General features: G+C 46.1%; 1 protein-coding gene across 1 annotated transcript in view; it reads left to right on the forward strand.

Annotated features, from left to right (window-relative positions):
- The window catches only part of LOC137299218 (integrin alpha-E-like), a 223693-nt gene that overhangs the window by 66286 nt on the left and 137722 nt on the right, over positions 1 to 19685 (forward strand). The window contains exons 10-12 of the mRNA XM_067967881.1: positions 2722 to 2875; positions 12110 to 12260; positions 16301 to 16377. Coding sequence (XP_067823982.1) covers positions 2722 to 2875; positions 12110 to 12260; positions 16301 to 16377 — 382 coding nt within the window. The remainder of the gene's footprint in view (positions 1 to 2721; positions 2876 to 12109; positions 12261 to 16300; positions 16378 to 19685) is intronic.

The raw sequence follows: 19685 nt of genomic DNA on the forward strand, positions 1-19685 counted from the left end.
CAGCATAAAAACAGTTGTTGTTGTTGCTGGTACTAATCTATCTTACTAAAAAAAAACTGCCATATGGAGTGTTGCTTTTCAACCAACATTTTTTGCACACTTTGTCAGTAGATATTGGCCCCGATATTTATGGGGACGCGGGAGGGAGCGGGGGTGCATGTTTGCGGGGTGTAAACCCAGAAATGCCGGGAACACGGAGGTCCTGCCAAATTTAACGGCAGGACCTCATTTTCATTTTTTTGCTTCGTTTCACGCCCGGCTGCCGGCCAGGTTGAGAGGCCAGCCGGCTGCCGGCCAGGTTGAGAGGCCAGCCGGCTGCCGGCCAGGTTGAGAGGCCAGCCGGCTGCCGGCCAGGTTGAGAGGCCAGCCGGCTGCCGGCCAGGTTGAGAGGCCAGCCGGCTGCCGGCCAGGTTGAGAGGCCAGCCGGCTGCCGGCCAGGTTGAGAGGCCAGCCGGCCAGGTTAGCCAGCGGTAGAATGCCACCGGTAGAAAGCCGCAACCGGGGAGCATTGCGGGTTGTTGGGAGTAGGACGGGCAATTGGGAGGGAGGAGGGAACAGGAGAAATCATGGGTTGGTTGTGGGGGGAGGTTTGGGTGGGGGGAGTGGGGGGGGAGTCGGACCGACAATTGGGAGGGAGGGGGGACCGGAATAGATCATGGGGTTGGAGGAGGGTGTCGGCCGATCGCGGCAGAAGATTTTCTGGATGGGTCGGGGGGAAGCACACCTGCTTCTCCTGTCCCACAAGCAATGCTGGAAAAAGCACTGACTTGCTGGATCGGGCAGTTCTCGCCTCCCTTTAGCTGCCCGGTTTCCTGAGGCCTGAGGCTCACAGCCATTAAATCTAAATGGCTCCCAAAATCTGAGGAACGGAGCCTCATTAACATATTATAATCACGGAGCCGACTCTCCGTAGCGGGTCACTCAGACACCCCAAAGCCCACCGCGATTAAAACGGAAGTAGGTGATATCGCAGTGTGTTTGGGTCGGGTTTCACATTTGCCGATTTAACGCTGACCATCTCCCGCCTGTGGTGGGGGGTTAAAATTCCACCAATGTGACAGAAATATTGCTCTTGGTCCAGGGTAACCACTGCTCAAAGATCCATTGATGCTTTTGAATAATGGCATTGTTTTTGAGTGCTGTGATTGGTCCTATATGAAAGAGCACATATAAGAAAATCACAGATGTTATCACTAAGCATTCATGGTGACCACTTTTTCAAATGTGTGCTTACCAGCTTTTCCAAGGTTGACATGAGTTAGGAAGATGTTACTGAGTCAGGGCAGTGTCCTAGACCCAACCATCTTCAGCTGCTTCATCAATGACCTTCCCTCCATCATAAGATCAGAAATGGGGATGTTCGCTGATAATTGCAGTGTTCAGTTCCATTCGCAACCCCTCAAATAATGAAGCAGTCCGAGCCCGCATGCAGCAAGACCTGGACAACATCCAGGCTTGGGCTCATAAGTGGCAAGTAACATTTGTACCAGACAAGTGCCAGGCAATGACCATCTCCAACAAGAGAGAGTCCAACCACCTCCCCTTGACATTCAACGGCATTACCATCGCCGAATCCCCCACCATCCACATCCTGGGGGTCACCATTGACCAGAAACTTAACTGGACCAGCCATATAAATACTGTGGCTATAAGAGCAGGTCAGAGGCTGTGTATTCTGTGGTGAGTGACTCACCTCCTGACTCCCCAAAGCCTTTCCATCTACAAGGCACAAGTCAGGAGTGTGATGGAATACTCTCCACTTGCCTGGATGAGTGCAGCTCCAACAACACTCAAGAACAAAGCAGCCCGCTTGATTGGCACCCCATCCACCACCCTAAACATTCACTCCCTTCACCACCGGCGCACTGTGGCTGCAGTGTGTACCATCCACAGGATGCACTGCAGCAACTCACCAAGGCTTCTTCGCCAGCACCTCCCAAACTCGCGACCTCTACCACCTAGAAGGACAAGGGCAGCAAGCACATGGGAACACCACCACCTGCACGTTCCCCTCCAAGTCACACACCATCCCAACTTGGAAATATATCGCCATTCCTTCATCGTCGCTGGGTCAAAATCCTGGAACTCCCTTCCTAACAGCACTGTGGGAGAACCTTCACCACAGCAGCGGTTCAAGAAGGCGGCTCACCACCACCTTCTCGAGGGCAATTAGGGATGGACAATAAATGCTGGCCTTGCCAGCAACGCCCACATCCCATGAATGAATAAAAAAAAAGTCACTGGTTTGTTGCTTAACACAAAAAGAGAAATATTTCATTTTATTGGAAAGTCTTTTTTTATTTGTTCTTGGGATGTGGGCAACACTGGCAATGCCCTCAGGGCATTAAAAGTCAACCAAACTGGGTAGCAGAGGCAGATTCCCTTCTCTGAGGAACATTAATGAACCTGTTAGATTTCTAGGACAATCCGGCAGCTTTCATGGTCATTTATGTTCAGGTGCCAGCCCACAAATGACTAGATTATTGAATTCATTCGTGGGCAACAGATTTGTGATTTTCAGATACACTCTCGTGTTGTGAGCTACCTCACCCCATGCAGAGACTTGAAAAATCTACCCTTAATATTTTTCCTTAGTTCTCAATACATTAATACCTTGAAATATTCATGATATTATGAAAGTAAATCTTTCAAAAAGTAAAGTAGTAAAGCAGCTAAATGTACCTGAGAGCTGATGCCTTTACATTTCTTGTACACTTACAGTGACAACATCTTCAATGAAACACAAGGTTCCAACAGAAATGCCAAACAGTTTATCATTGTAGTAACAGATGGAGAAATATTCATGGATGAGCGGAAACTATCGGATGTGATAAACTCGACTAAAATGGCTAATGTGACACGGATAGCTGTTGGGGTAAGCTTATTAATGTCAGGTCCTGGGTGTTGGTTCAGTAATTGTTAGAGATTTGTTTGTCCAGTGCTATCTCCTGTGCTGTTATAACTTGTATCAGTTGTGGGAATGGTCAGAGAATCAATACTGTGGGTCAATGTTAGTTAAGGACGGTGTAACTATCAGTGGGTGTGTTTAAGATCCAAAGAAAACCAGTTCACCCAATGCACCTACTGTAGAGTTTGCACAAGGGTCAGAACACAGAAATATTTGCTATTGCTCTGTAGGCATATGAGTATAGCAAGTACTGCTGGAGTGAAGCTGTCCAGATTGGAAAACAGTGTTGTTTTAATCCTGGAGATAATTTTAATTTTAGTCTCATCTCTGGACCTTGAGTTTTAGTCTTCTTTTATTTATAGTCTTTGGAAGAAATTAAGTTCTAGTTTTTATGGTGATTTTTCCTGGAAAAATGTAGTTGTTAGTTTATCACTCTAGTCTTTTCAGGATTTTTTGTTGGAATTTATATGGGGATATTCTGCTTCTGAACTCTTGGTCCATTAAAGTTAGTGGTTGCAAGGTCTCAGGCTAGGGGGTGGGGCACGATTTCCCGGTACACCAGTACATGCCTCGGAGACCATTGGAGCGCAGCAGTGTAAAATCTTCCCCTGTATGTTTCAAGAAATATGATCAATGCTTTTTTTTCACTTCTAGCACCGATCACAGTCACAAAATGTTGAGATGAACTAACGTGGGGTTTGAATGTGATCTAAGAGTTTATTCGCCTATTACAATTTCCAGCATCTGTCCCCAAAGTTGCCAATTACTGACCATTTTGTTTTAGTCCTAGAAACAATTGTAGTTTTAATTCTATTCTTGTCTGTTTATATGAAATTTAAAATTTAGTTCCATAAGTAATTTAATTCTAATTTTAATTTTGAATCTCAGTTAAATCCATTCCCAATGGCACCCTATATCCACACGCACACGCACACGCACACGCATATTCTAGCAAGGGTCAGGCATAGTGTTCAGGAGAAGGACCATGGTTGAATTTTCCTCCTCATAACCCGTGAATAGTGACACTCAATGGGCTAGAGATTGGACCGTGTAGCACCTGTTGTTTTGGCGCTATGCGGCCTCCTGAAGTACCAAAATGGCGTCAGGAATGTGCATGCACGTGCTGTGTGCCGGACGCCATCTTGGTAAAGAGTTTTGCACAGGCGCAGATAACGCCAGCAGCATGTAAAGTAGGGAGAATATGCGTTAGATCAGTGTGCAACGCTGATTTAAAGTGATAGACACAATTTTGGCACTTAATGCTCCACTCAATAACATAGAAAATAGGAGCAAGAGTAGGCCATTCGGCCCTTCGGGCCTGCTCCGCCATTCAAAATGATCATGGCTGATTGTCTAACTCAGTGCCCTGTTCCTGCTTTTTACCCATATCCCTTGATCCCTTTAGCATTAAGAAATAAATCTATCTCCTTCTTGAATACATCTAATGACTTGGCCTCCACTGCCTTCTGTGGTAGAGAATTCCACAGGTTCACCACCCTCTGAGTCAACGCGTTGTCTTAACCACGCACACCTGAATGTGTCCATGACCCCCCACCAGTCCTGTTTAAAGGGATCATGCAGTTGTTGCAGGTTAGTTTCTGGATTATTGCTTCTGGCTGCTGTTAGAATAGGACGTATTTGTTGAAGCTTCCTATACTTACAGAGAGTTTCTATAATGTATAGAGAGAGTTTGGCAGGTACTGCCTTTATGGTTGATGTAATTTACAGCAGTGTTTGAACATTATTCCTGGCAACCATGGGTGGTCGACTAGTGCTCCCACTGGATGTAGAATACGACTGGGAGCACGCAGAGACGCCACGCAGAGCAGGTCAAGCTGTGAGGAGAGGGAGGAGGAGGAGGTGCAGGGCACTGACAGGAGGCCATATCCCATGAGAGCCTTCAGGAAACACAACTCTTACCTCCAGATGAACGAGGATCAGTGCATCCGATGGCTGAGGTTCACCAAAGAGGTTGTGACGGAGACCTGTCACCTGCTACAGCCTTAGAGCAGGGCAAGGACAGCATTACCTGTGGCTGTGAAGGTAATTGTGGCACTGAACTTCTATGTCTCTGGATCCTTTCAGGCCTCTGCTGACAATCTGTGCAACATCTCACAGTGTGCAGTGCACTGCTGCTTAAGGGAGGTCACTATACAAGATGCGCAACAGGTTCATCACGTTTCTTCTTGATAGGGAGAAGCAGAATGAGCGAGCATGAGGGTTTGCTTGCATTGCAGGCTTCCCCATGGTGCAGGGTGCCATTGACTGCACGCATATTGCCATGTGTGCTCCAAATCTCAACTCGGCCATCTTCATGAATTGGAAGGGGTTCCACTCCCTCAATATGCAGCTGGTGTGCAACGACCATGGAGGTCAATGGGCGCTACCCTGGGAGCAGTGATGACACCTTCATTATGCGGCAGTCCAACGTCCCACCTATCTTTCAACCAGCTTGGCAAGTCAAAGGCTGGCTACTGGGTGACGAGGGCTATCCCCTCATGAAGTGGCTCGTGACTTCGGTCAGGTATACCCGCACACATGTAGAGCAGGCCTACAACGACAGTCATGCTGCCACATGAAACATCATTGAGCACACCGTAGGCCTCCTAAAGCAACACTTCCATTGCCTGGACCTTTCTGGTGGAGCCCTGCAGTACTCCGCTGAGTGGGTGTCAAGATTCGTCGTGGTATGCTGCATGCTTCACAACCTCGCCATTATGAGGGAACAGCCCTTGCCACCGATTATCCAGCAAGACCCTGAGCCAGAGGAAGAGGCTAAGGATGAGGGGAGGAGACAGTGCTATCTTGTGCTGTTACAATCTGCATCAGCTGTGGGAATAGTCAGAGAATCAATACTGTGGGTCAATGTTAGTTAAGGATAGTGTAACTACCAGTGGGTGTATTTAGGATCCAAGGAAAACCAGTTCACCCAATGCACCTACTGTAGAGTTTGCATAAGAATCTTGTCTCCACCAAATTTTGAGGATCATCTTTTGAAACTACAAAAGTGGGGTGGGGAATGCAGAGAAGGTAGAAAATGAAGAAATATTTTTCTTTAAACTCGTGCAGATTTTATTGAGCTTTCACTCTTTAGTTTCTCATACTGGAAACTATCTTGCTGACAGTTACAGATTCCGCCAATCCTTAAATTAACATCTTGAGACTTTTATCAATTTGGCCTGGAAGGAAGTTTGGTTTAATTTGCACGATGTTTTTTAGGTTCAGCTGACAAAGGGTTAATTCCTAGCGCTATACAAGCCATTTAGAATGTTGATTTTTATTTTATTAAGATGATTTGGAATCTAATCGAGGGGTTAGGGTGGTTTATATATATAGAATAACAGATACCCGGGATTGAGTTACAGGCTGGAATCTAATCGAAGGTTTCGGGGGTTTTTATATAAAACAACAGATACCTGGGAGTGAGTAACAGCCTGGAATCTAATCGTGGGTTTCGGTTGGTTTATATATATAGAACAGCAGATACCCAGGAGTGAGTTAGGGGCTGGAATCTTATCGAGGGGTTCGGATGGTTATATATAGAATAGCAGATACCCAGGAGTGAGTTACAGGCTGGAATCTAATTGAGGGGTTTGGGGTTTTTTTTATATAGAATAACAGATACCTAGAAGTGAGCCACAGGCTGGAATCTGGTACAGAGAAGAGCCACAAGAATGATTCCAGGGCTTGCAATTCTAAGTTATGAGGGGAGACTTGCAAACCTGAACTTGTTTTATTGGAGAGAAGGTTGAGTGGGGGGTGACTAATGTCTTTAAAATGCTCAGATCACTCGTTAATGTAGATCATTTGTAGCTGATAAGAATTGAGTGTCAGTGTTGGCAGGCTATTCACTATTAGGGGTGGGAAATAGTAGAGTCCAATTCTGCTATTGTTAATGTCCATTGTTAAATGCTTCCAACAAGGGCTACTGGACAGTGAGCAGGAATCCTGCCTGATTTTCAGCTTGCTTGTTCAGAGATGCTGAGGTCAGTTGTAGTCCCCCTTTCGCTGCCCAGCTGCACAGTGTTCAGTTCCATTCGCAACCACTCAAATAATGAAGCAGTCCGAGCCCGCATGCAGCAAGACCTGGACAACATCCAGGCTTGGGCTGATAAGTGGCAAGTAACATTCGTGCCAGGCAATGACCATCTCCAACAAGAGAGAGTCTAACCATCTCCCCTTGACATTCAACGGCATTACCATCGCCGAGTCCCCCATCATCAACATCCTGGGGGTCACCATTGACCAGAAACTTAACTGGACCAATCATATAAATACTGTGGCTACGAGAGCAGGTCAGAGGCTGGGTATTCTGTGACTCACCTCCTGACTCCCCAAAGCCTTTCCACCATCTACAAGGCACAAGTCAGGAGTGTGATGGAATACTCTCCACTTGCCTGGATGAGTGCAGCTCCAACAACACTCAAGAAGCTCGGCACCATCCGGGACAAAGCAGCCCGCTTGATTGGCACCCCATCCACCACACTAAAATTCACTTCCTTCACCATCGGCGCACTGTGGCTGCAGATATCCATCCACAGGATGCACTGCAGCAACTCACCAAGGCTTCTTCAACAGCACCTCCCAAACCCGCGACCTCTACCATCTGGAAGGACAAGAGCAGCAGGCACTTGGGAACACCACCACCTGCACGTTCCCCTCCAAGTCACACACCATCCCGACTTGGAAATATATCGCCGTTCCTTCATCGTCGCTGGGTCAAAATCCTGGAACTCCCTTCCTAACAGCACTGTGGGAGAACCTTCACCACACGGACTGCAGCGGTTCAAGAAGGCGGCTCACCACCACCTTCTCGAGGGCAATTAGGGATGGGCAATAAATGCCGGCCTTGCCAGCGACGCCCACATCCCATGAACAAATTTTAAAAAAAGATAAGCTAACTCAGCAGAGCAGGGATTGGTCTGTATTGCTCATTTACTCACTCCAGCACCTTGCTGAGGCTTCATGCTTTCACGGTGGAAGAGTTGTTATATTCTTTTTGTTTATCTCTCTTTCAGGAACTAATGGGTGGGAGATCAATGAGTAACCTGCTGGTGGTGTAATATAGAATCAGAATATTACAGTGCAGAAACAGCATTTTTGTCCCATCAAATCTGTGCTGCTATTTTTTCTGCACTTGTGCCTCTGAGTCGAATCCTACTCTCTTACTCACTAATAGTCTACTTTCTCAAGCAATTCTCTTTCATATGTGATGGGTTGTTTTAAAATGAAGTCACCATAGCTGATCACGAAGAGTGATTATTTCAGCTCCAGCCCAAATTCCTTTTTGGAGATTTAAAAAAACCAAACTTTACATTTCTCTTCCATCGTAAAGTTAGGTCCGTGTGCGATCTTTTCCTGTAGTTTCAGATTTGTAGTTTGTCCAGCAACTTTTATGGTTCCAGATTATGTTGCCTATGTAATAACAGCCTCTGCACTTCAAAATTAATTAATTGTATGAAACACTTTGTGACTTTTCAGTGTGATAAGGGGCTTTATAAATGCAAACATTATTTTTATTAGGGTTTGTTTTGAGATAAGTGAAGAGTGTGGTTGAGGTTCATGTGGAGGTCAGAGGAGATCCATTTTCAGCTTTAGCTAATCAGCAGGAGGTTATATAGAGGCAGGGATGTCAGTTGATTGGGAGACTTGGTAAAGCCTGGATTGTGGTACAGCCAGTTCTCTCTCACTATTATACAGCAACTTAACAAAAGTTACTCTGGGCTCTTTATTCCACTATGCAGTCGAGCAAAAGGTCATGTAGTTTGTATATTTGGAGTGCTAGGTGTTAATTGTATCCATGTAAAAGGGAATAAGCAGTAAATGGGAATATATTGAGAGGGGTGGAGGAAGTGAGAGACCTTGGAGTGCATGTGCACAGGTCCCTGAAGGTGGCAGTACAGGTAGATAAGGTTGTGAAGAAGGCATACGGAATGCTCTCCGTTATTAGCCGAGGTATAGAATACAAAAGCAGGGATGTAATGATGGAACTGTATAAAACGGTGCTAAGGCCACAGCTGGAGTATTGTGCGTAGTTCTGGTGACCACATTACAGGAAGGATGTAATTGCTCTGGAGAGAGTGCAGAGAAGATTTACAAGAATGTTGCCAGGGCTTGACAATTGCAGCTAAGAGGAGAGATTGGATAGGCCGGGGTTGTTTTCCTTGGAGCAGAGGAGGCTGAGGGGTGACTTGATTGAGGTGTACAAAATTATGAGGGACCCAGATAGAGTAGACAGGAAGGACCTGTTTCCCCTAGCGGAGAGTTCAAGAACTAGAGGACATAGATTTAAGCTGATTGGCGGAAGGATTAGAGGGGACATGAGGAAAAACTTTTTTAACCAGAGGGTGGTGGGTGTATGGAATTCGCTGCCTGAATTGGTGGCTGAGGCAGGGACCCTCAACTCTTTTAAAAGTACCTGGACCTGCACCTAAAGTGCTGTAAGCTGCAGGACTACGGACCAGGTGTTGGAAAGTGGGATAAGTTCAGAACAGATCCAGCAGCTCAAAACTGGGCATCCATAAGGCGCTGTGGGCCATCAGCAGCAGCAGAACTGTATTCCAGCACAATCTGTAACCTCATGGCCCGGCATATTCCTCACTCTACCATTACCAACAAGCCAGGAGATCAACCCTGGTTCAATGAGGAGTGTAGAAGAGCATGCCAGGAGCAGTTCCAGGCATACCTAAACATGAGGTGCCAACGCAGGACTACATGCACGCTAAACAGCGGAAGCAACATGCTATGGACAGAGCTAAGCGATTCCACAACCAACAGATCAGATCAAAGCTCTGCAGTCCTGCCACATCCAGTCGTGAATGGTGGTGGACAATTAAACAACTAACTGGAGGAGGAGGCTCTGTAATCATCCCCATCCTTGATGATGGCGGAGTCCAGCAAGTGAGTGCAAAAGACAAGGCTGAAGCGTTTGCAACCATCTTCAGCCAGAAGTGTCGAGTGGATGATCCATCTCGGCCTCCTTCTGATATCCCACCATCACAGAAGCCAGTCTTCAGCCAATTCGATTCACTCCACGTGATATCAAGAAACGGCTGAGTGCACTGGATACAGCAAAGGCTATGGGCCCCGACAACATCTCGGCTGTAGTACTGAAGACTTGTGCTCCAGAACTAGCCACGCCTCTAGCCAAACTGTTCCAGTACAGCTACAACACTGGCATCTACCCGACAATGTGGAAAATTGCCCAGGTAAAATTGTCCACAAAAAGCAGGACAAATCCAATCCGGCCAATTACCGCCCCATCAGTCTACTCTCAATCATCAGCAAAGTGATGGAAGGTGTCGTCGACAGTGCTATCAAGCGGCACTTACTCACCAATAACCTGCTCACCGATGCTCAGTTTGGGTTCCACCAGGACCACTCGGCTCCAGACCTCATTACAGCCTTGGTCCAAACACGGACAAAAGAGCTGAATTCCAGAGGTGAGGCGAGAGTGACTGCCATTGACATCAAGGCAGCATTTGACCGAGTGTGGCAGCAAGGAGCCCTAGTAAAATTGAAGTCAATGGGAATCAGGGGGAAAACTCTCCAGTGGCTGGAGTCATACCTAGCACAAAGGAAGATGGTAGTGGTTGTTGGAGGCCAATCATCTCAGCCCCAGGACATTGCTGTAGGAGTTCCTCAGGGCAGTGTCCTAAGCCCAACCATCTTCAGCTGCTTCATCAATGACCTTCCCTCCATCGTATGGTCAGAAATGGGGATGTTCACTGATGATTGCACAGTGTTCAGCTCCATTCGCAACCCCTCAAATAATGAAGCAGTCCGAGCCCGCGTGCAGCAAGACCTGGACAACATCCAGGCTTGGGCTGATAAGTGGCAAGTAACATTCGTGCCAGGCAATGACCATCTCCAACAAGAGAGAGTCTAACCACCTCCACTTGACATTCAACGGCATTACCATTGCCGAATCCCCCACCATCCACATCCTGGGGGTCACCATTGAGCAGAAACTTAACTGGACCAGCCATATAAATACTGTGGCCACAAGAGCAGGTCAGAGGCTGGGTATTCTGCGGCGAGTGACTGACCTGACTCCCCAAAGCCTTTCCACCATCTACAAGGTACAAGTCAGGAGTGTGATGGAATACCCTCCACTTGCCTGGATGAGTGCAGCTCCAACAACACTCAAGAGGCTCGACATCATCCAGGACAAAGCAGCCCGCTTGATTGGCACCCCATCCACCACCCTAAACATTCACTCCCTTGACCACTGGCGCACAGTGGCTGCAGTGTGTACCATCCACAGGATGCACTGCAGCAACTCACCAAGGCTTCTTCGACAGCACCTCCCAAACCCGCAACCTCTACCACCTAGAAGGACAAGAGCAGCAGGTACATGGGAACAACACCACCTGCACGTTTCCCTCCAAGTCACACACCATCCCGACTTGGAAATATATCGCCGTTTCTTCATCGTCGCTGGGTCAAAATCCTGGAACTCCCTACCTAACAGCACCGTGGGAGGACGTTCACCACACGGACTGCAGCGGTTCAAGAAGGCGGCTCACCACCACCTTCTCAAGGGCAATTAGGGATGGGCAATAAATGCCGGCCTCGCCAGCGACACCCACATCCCATGAACGAATATAAACAAAAGTGGGATTAGAATGGGCACCTGGTTGTTCTTCGAGCTGGCGCAGACGCGATGGGCCGAATGGCCCCCTTCTGTGCTGTATTTTTTCTATGGTTCTATATGATTTATATCAATTAGTGTTAATTGTATTCAGGTGGTGCACATCAATTGGGCATTCCCTTGTATCTATTTATAAGAGAGCTGATCTCGAGTGTGGGTGGTTTTGACCTCTGGGAACAAAGGCTTGGAAGCAACTGGAAAAAATAATTGAACTTTATATATACAATGCAAACAAAAATTTCAAAAATCAACAACTTCCATACTCTGTGCAACTTATACTATTCAAAGCATTACATTGTGAGGCGACCCTTCTCCAGGACCCCTAATAATTTCTTCTTACATGTACTTCTTTTAGTAAAACAATCTGACAATTGATGGCTTGAATCCACCCATTTCATTTTAGAGATTTCCTTTCTCTCCAGCATTTGTTTCAAGCCAGCAAGGTCAATCATAATCTTTTCTCACTCACATTTTTCGTAGAGTGTACATTAGGACGTGGGATCATTAGAATTATTGCAGGATTAACTTGTCATTTTATTTCCACTAAGGTTGGATCACTCTTTAAAAGAGAAAATCCAATGAATGAGCTGAAACTAATCGCTTCCGATCCAGATGAGAAACATGTGTTCCAGGTGGATAACTATGCTGCCTTGGATGGGCTGTTGGAAGGTCTGGAGAAAAATATTGTTGGAATTGAAGGTATATTTATATATTGCAGTTCTTTATCCTGGCCACAATGTTTGCACTGTTCAAAGTGTAGTATTTGACAACAATATAAAAGAGGACTATTCATGTATGAAATATCAATTAAGGCTGAGTTTTTAAAAAAACATTCTCCCAGCTTGCTTTCACATCACCAGAATGAGCGCTCCATCATGAAAGACTGCCTCCTGTCTTCCCACTTGGCACCAGCCCTCCTCCCATTTACGTATTAGGGTTGATTTTTTTTTTGGCCCTTCTGCCTGGGCAACTGAGCATTCTGCAGTCTCATAATCTTCCAAACATCCGTAGATAGGGGGTTGGTGCCAGAGGACTGGAATATTGCACACCCTTGTTCAAAAAAAGGTGTAAGAATAAACCCAGTAACTATAGGCCAGTCAGTTTAACCTCAGTGGTGGGGAAACTTTTATAAATGATAATCTGGGACAGAATTAACAATCACTTGGACGAGTGTGGATTGATTAGGGAAAGCCAGCACAGATTTGTTAAAGGTAAATCTTGCTTAACTAACCTGATAGTTTTTTGATGAGGTAACAGAGAGCGTAGATGAGGGCAATGCAGTTGATGTGGTGTATATGGACTTTCAAAAGACGTTTGATAAAGTGTCACTTGGTAGGCTTATCACCAAGATTGCAGCCCGTGGAGTAAAGGGGGCAGTAGCAACGTGGATACAAAATTGGCTATGTGACAGGAAACAGAGAGTAGTGGTGAACAGTTGTTTTTCGGACTGGAGGGAAGTGTACAGTGGTGTTCCCCAGGTGTCAGGGGTCATTGCTGGGACCACTGCTTTTCTTGATATATTTAATGACTTGGACTTGGGTGTACAGGGCATAATTTCAAAATTTGAAGATGACACAAAACTTGGAAGTGCAGTAAACAGTGAGGAGGATAGTGATAGACTTCAAGAGGCTATATATACATAGGCTGGTGGCATGGGCGGACATGTGGCAGATGAAATTTAACGCAGAAAAATGCGAAGTGATACATTTCGGTAGGAAGAATGAGGAGAGGCAATATAAACTTAGGGCACAATTCTAAAAGGGATACAGGAACAGAGAGATCTGGGAGTATATGTGCACAAATCGTTGAAGGTGGCAGGGCTGGTTGAGAAAGCAGTTAAAAAAGCATACGGGATCCTAGGCTTTATAAATAGTGGCAAAGAGTACAAAAGTATGGAAGTCATGATGAACCTTTATAAAACACCGATTTGGCCACAACTGGAGTATTATGTCCGGTTCTGCGCACTGCACTTTAGGAAAGATGTGACGGCCTTAGGGTGCAGAAGAGATTTACTAGAATGATTCCAGGATGAGGGACATTTAGTTATGTGGATAGACTGGAGAAGCTGGGGTTGTTCTCCTTGGAACAAAGTAGATAGAGAGAAACTGTTCCCATTGGCGGAAGGGTCAAGAACCAGAGGACATAGATTTAAGGCGATTGGCAAAAGAACCAAAGGTGACATGAGGAAAAACTTTTTTACACAGTGAGTGCTGTAACCTTTCTATGATTCAAGGACCAGGGAAAAGAGGTGGAGACTTGAATCACCCCTTTAAAAAGTGGTTCCAGCTTTCCCAGGGGTTTCCAGTGGGGAAGGAGCCTGGTCTGCGCCTGCAGATGGTGCAGGCCACATGGAATGATGCAGATGGTGCGGGCCTCCTAGAGTGATGCAGATGGTGCGGGCCTCCTAGAGTGATGCAGATGGTGCGGGCCACATGGAGTGATCTACATGGTGCAGGCCACATGGAGTGATGCACATAGTGCAGGCCACATGGAGTGATGCACATGGTGCAGGCCACATGGAGTGATCCACATGGTGCAGGCCACATGGAGTGATCCACATGGTGCAGGCCACATGGAGTGATCCACATGGTGCAGGCCACATGGAGTGATGCACATGGTGCAGGCCACATGGAGTGATCCACATGGTGCAGGCCACATGGAGTGATGCACATGGTGCAGGCCACATGGAGTGATCCACATGGTGCAGGCCACATGGAGTGATCTACATGGTGCAGGCCACATGGAGTGATCTACATGGTGCAGGCCACATGGAGTGATCTACATGGTGCAGGCCACATGGAGTGATCTACATGGTGCAGGCCACATAGAATCATAGAATGGTTATAGCATGGAAGAAGGTCATTTGGCCCCTCGAATCTGTGATGGCTCTCTGCAAGAGCAATTTAGCTGGTCCCACTCCCCCGCCCTTTCCCTGTAGCCCTGCAAATTTTTTTCCTTCAATTACTTATCCAGTTCCCTTTTGAAAGCCACGATTGAATCTGCCTCCACTACCCCCTCAGGCGGTGCATTCCAGATCATAACCACTTGCTGTGTAAGAAAGTTTTTCCTCATGTTGCCTTTGGTTTTTTTGCCAATCACCTTAAATCTATTTCCTCTGGTTCTTGACCCTTCTGCCAATGGGAACAGTTTCTCTCTATGTACTCTGTCTGGACCTTTCATGATTTTGAATACCTCCATCAAATCTCCTCTCAATCTTTTCTGCTCTCAGAAGAACAACCCCAGCTTCTCCAGTCTATCCACGTAACTGAATTCCTTCATCCCTGGAACCATTCTAGTAAATCTCTTCTGCACCCTCTCTAAGGCCTTCACATCCTTCCTAAAGTGCGGTGCCCAGAACTGGACACAATACTCCAGTTGTGGCCGAACCAGTGTTTTATAAAGGTTCATCATGACTTCCTTGCTTCTGTACTCTATGCCTCTATTTATAAAGCCCAGGATCCCATAAGCTTTTTTAACCTGCCCTGCCGATTTGTGCACTTATACCCCCAGATCTGTCCGTTCCCGAACCCCTTTTCGAATTGTTCTCTTTAGTTTATATTGCCTCTTTTCATTCTTTCTACCAAAATGTATCACTTCGCACTTTTGTGTGTTAAATTTCATCTGCCATCTGTCCACCCATCCCACCAGTCTGTCTGTGTCCTCTTGAAGTCTATCACTATCCTCCTCACTGTTCACCACACTTCCAAGTTTTGTGTCATCTGCAAATTTTGGAATTGTGCCCTGCACACCCAAGTCCAAGTCATCAATATATATCAATAAAAGCAGTGGTCCTAGTACCGACCCCTGGAGAACACCACTGTATACCTCCCTCCAGTCCTAAAAACAACTGTTCACCATTACACTGTTTCCTGTCACTTAGCCAATTTCATATCCATGCTGCCACTGCCCCTTTTATTCCACGGGCTTCAGCTTTGATGCCAAGCCTATTATGTGGCACTTTATCAAATGCCTTTTGGAAGTCCATACACACCACATTAACCGCATTGCCGTTATCGACCCTCTCTGTTACCTCATCAAAAAACTCAATCAAGTTAGTTAGACACAAATTGCCTTTAACAAATCCGTGCTGGCTTTCCTTAATTAATCCCCACTTGTCCAAGTGACTGTTAATTTTGTCCCGGATTATCGTTTCTAAAATTTTCCACACCACTGAGGTTAAACTGACTGGCCTATAGTTGCTGGGTTTATCCTTGCACCTTCTTTTGAACAAGGGTGTAACATTTGCAATTCTCCTGTCCTCTGGCACCACCCCCATATCCAAGGATGATTGGAAGATTATGGCTAGTACCTCCACAATTTCCATCCTTACTTCCATCAGCAACCTAGCAACATGGAGTGATGCAGATGAGGCTGGTAGAGGCCATCCCAGGCTCCCGCTTCGGTTTATGTTTGGTATGCTTGCTGGACACTCAAAGGCAGGAGTGTCCAGAAAAAGCTGGTGTTGTAGCCTGTTCCCTAACGCTCACTGACTGGAGAGTCTTTGGGGGTCCTGGGAAGTATAACCTGGTGACCTTTTTTTGGGGGTTTCACCAGTCTTCTGCTGGAGTTGTGGTGGGAGACTGAGAGAATCCCAGCAAAAATTCAGGGCCAATGAATGATTGTTGCACCTTATGTGTGATACTTGTTAGGTCTGCCATGGTCTAGTGAATCATTATTTACTGCTCATCTTCACTGCCTTTGTTTTATATTGTCTATTTATTTATTCATTGATTCAACAGGTACCCAGGGTGCAAACATCAGTGCCTTTCAGATGGAGTTGGCCCAAGCTGGATTTAGTGCACAGTACTCAGCCGATGTGAGATTTTGTTAAATTTTTATTAAATCTGTGACTAAGTCTATTTTAGAAAAATGTAAAGTCACACTTTCCATATTGTATTTTATTTATAAAAATAGGAAAGTACAAGAATGGTAAAGACTCCACTTGGCAGGGCATAAAAACTAGTAGCTCTCAATCACCCACTGCCGCAAATCTTTGCAATCTGTGCAATCTTTCCTTAACTTTCTCCCCCACTCTCTGCCCCTGAATAGTCTGTTCTACCCTCTGTGCAAATGAGTTAAAACAAATGCTGAAGGGATATGGGGAAAAAGCAGGAACAGGGTATTGAGTTAGATGATCAGCCAGGATCATTTTGAATGGCCTTCCCTTGCTCCTATTTTTATGATTCTATGAAAACTCCTTCCCTCTTCGAAGCTTGAGTCCGTGTTCCCTGGTTCTAAAGTTTATGACCATCTCAAATATATTGCTCTCGTGTACTGTAATCCGCTGATCCCCTGCTCCCAGCAGGATGTGCGGATGGAGATTGGGTTACAGCTCTCCCTTTGAGCACTGCTCCCCAGTGGGAGAACAGGATCGATGAATTGACCCTATAGAACCAGTAATACGCTAGGACCCTGTATAATGGGGCGCTGAGGCCTGTTAAATGCCTGATGTGCAGGGCACCCGAGACTATGCTCGTGAAGCACCTGTGCTCTGAGACCTGCACACCTGCTGTGGGCTAGGTTCATTAAACACCTAAGTTTTATGAAAAATTGGAGGATGCCTCCATAATGCAGCTGGAGTGCTTGAAACAGGCACTATATGGCACATATATTGGGTCCTTTATCTGAAAAGGAACCGGCTTTCTCCAGGAGCTACAATGCTTGTTTCCACCGATTTTAATGCTTCTCTGTTCCTTAGCTGTTTTCAGTTGAGTTGCTTTGCTGGTTTACAAAAATGAACTCTGTGTGGCTCCTTAAAGTTGTTCCCAAACCTGCTTTCCGTACCTGTTTTCTCAGGGACTATTCATTCTGTGCTTTTGAAATCGTAACTTTGTTAATGCTTGTCAAGGTAACCACTGCCTTGAACTTTGACATTACTGCGTCCTTCCAAGCAGCAGCCTTAGATATCTGTCAAATCTACCAACCTGCAATGCACATTTCCCCTGGAATGCACACAGCAACACAACTATGCCCTGCAAAAGGGCCGTGTCATGGAGCAGGAAGGAGTAGGCAATCAGCAAGAACCAGAGGCAGAGGATGAGCTGGCCAAGAACATAAGAAATAGGAGCAGGAGTAGGCCATACGGCCCCTCGAGCCTGCTCCGCCATTCAATAAGATCATGGCTGATCTTCAATCTCAACTCCACTTGAGCTAAAAGATATATCCACATAAACAACGGATCACTCAACAAGAATTTTAAGGCAGTTTGAATCGAAAACCCCTTCTCTTAAGTGCCTGAAACAACCAATATGCGGCAGTCATATACAGATATGCCCACAGCCCTGTCAAATAAACCATTGCCACCATTGTCCACGGTGCTTATGAGCACAACAGCACTTCTCCCCAACTATCTTAATCAGACCCATCCAAATTCAGTCTCTCAACACATTATAGTAACAGTTAAGCTGAGTTTTATTTACCTGAACAATGTGTGGTGCAGGTGTGTTCAGTATGTTTACCCCGGTACTTCCCCTTTGTGACAGTGTGGTGTGTATGCTTCTTCTAAATATTTCCCCAGTATGAGGAGGAAGTGACATTAATTGCTGCTGTGTGTCACTGTGTGCCTCTAGGGATGGATGTGGTCCAGTATCTCCCATGTGCCATGGGTATTGATGCCTGGGCCTGCGCGCTATCTGACACATCTGTAGTTTTGTGAGTTTACGGATGTTCCATTATTCTGATGAATATCTTCAACATCCGTGCCAGCTCCTACTATTGCCATGCTGCTGGGCACTCTCTCAGCTTGACCAGTGTGTGGGTTGGGTGCATCCACTGGGTAGCAGTGATTTTGTTGAAGTCCTGTGTTATCCTGTCACCAACATGGTGAATCCAGACAAGACAGATTGCTGTAGGCTGGAACCCAAGGTCTTGGGACCCCAATTAGAGCATTTGTGGTGGAAACAATGGTTGTACTTAGGACCTTGTCCAAAAGGAACTTTGGTGCAGAAGGTCTTGGAGTGTCCATGTTCTCTGTGATGGTCTGCAGTTCCATCAAGTAGTCATATAGCATTGCTCAGGCTGCTGGGCACACTGTCAGTTGACTACTTGAATTACTAATGCTGAGCCACCGTAGAATCATAGAAAGGTTACAGCACGTAAGGAGGTCATTCGGCCCATCAAGTCCGTGCCGGTTCTATGCAAGAGCAATCCAGCTAATCCCACTCCCCTGCCTTATCTCCGTGGCCCTGCAAATTTTTTCCTTTCAAGTACTTATCCAGTTCCCTTTTGAAGGCCATGATTGAATCTGCCTCCACACCCCCTCCAGCAGTGCATTCCAGATCATAACCACTCACTGTGTAAAAAAGTTTTTCCTCATGTCACCTTTGGTTCTTTTGCCAATCACCTTAAATCTATGTCCTCTGGTTCTTGACCCTTCCGCCAATGGGAACAGTTTCTCTCTATTTACTCTGTCTAGACCTTTCATGATTTTGAATACCTCTATCAAATCTCCTCTCAACTTTCTCTGTTCCAAGGAGAACAACCCCAGCTTCTCCAGTCTATTCACGTAACTAAAGTCCCCCATCCCTGGAATCACTCTAGTAAATCTCTTCTGCACCCTCTCTAAGGCCTTTCCATCTTTCCTAAAGTGCGGTGCCCAGAACTGGACACAATACTTCAGCTGTGGCCGAACCAATGTTTTATAAAGGCTCATCATGACTTTCTTACTTTTGTACTCTATTCCTCTATTTATAAAGCCCAGGATCCCATATACCTTTTTAACCGCTTTCTCAACCTGCCCTGCAAACTATGTTTATTGGCAAACTCTGTGATGTCCAAATCCCTGGCCCCCAGCAGCCCTCAAGTTGGCTATCTGGCCAGCGCTTGCTCTTCCTGAGTCATGCTCTGTGCTTCAAGTGTTCCCTCCTGCAACTCAATAACTCAGCCATCTGTAGAGTGCAAATATCTGTGCTGGTGTTTGCCACTGTAGGAATGGATGGCGCAGGGAGATATGAAGTGCTTGGTTGAGGCTGTTCTTTGGGCTCCCTCCTGGGCATATAGAAGAACAGAAGAAGAACAATTCAAAGCATTTGAAACAGAATTATACATGGCTATAGTGTGTAGTGTGCAGCAGTGCACGTTTGTGTGTGAACGATGAATGAATGAAGGGTGAATAAGCAGGTTAAG

The sequence above is a fragment of the Heptranchias perlo genome, chromosome 28 (assembly GCF_035084215.1).
Source record: "Heptranchias perlo isolate sHepPer1 chromosome 28, sHepPer1.hap1, whole genome shotgun sequence".
Lineage (NCBI taxonomy): Eukaryota > Metazoa > Chordata > Chondrichthyes > Hexanchiformes > Hexanchidae > Heptranchias > Heptranchias perlo.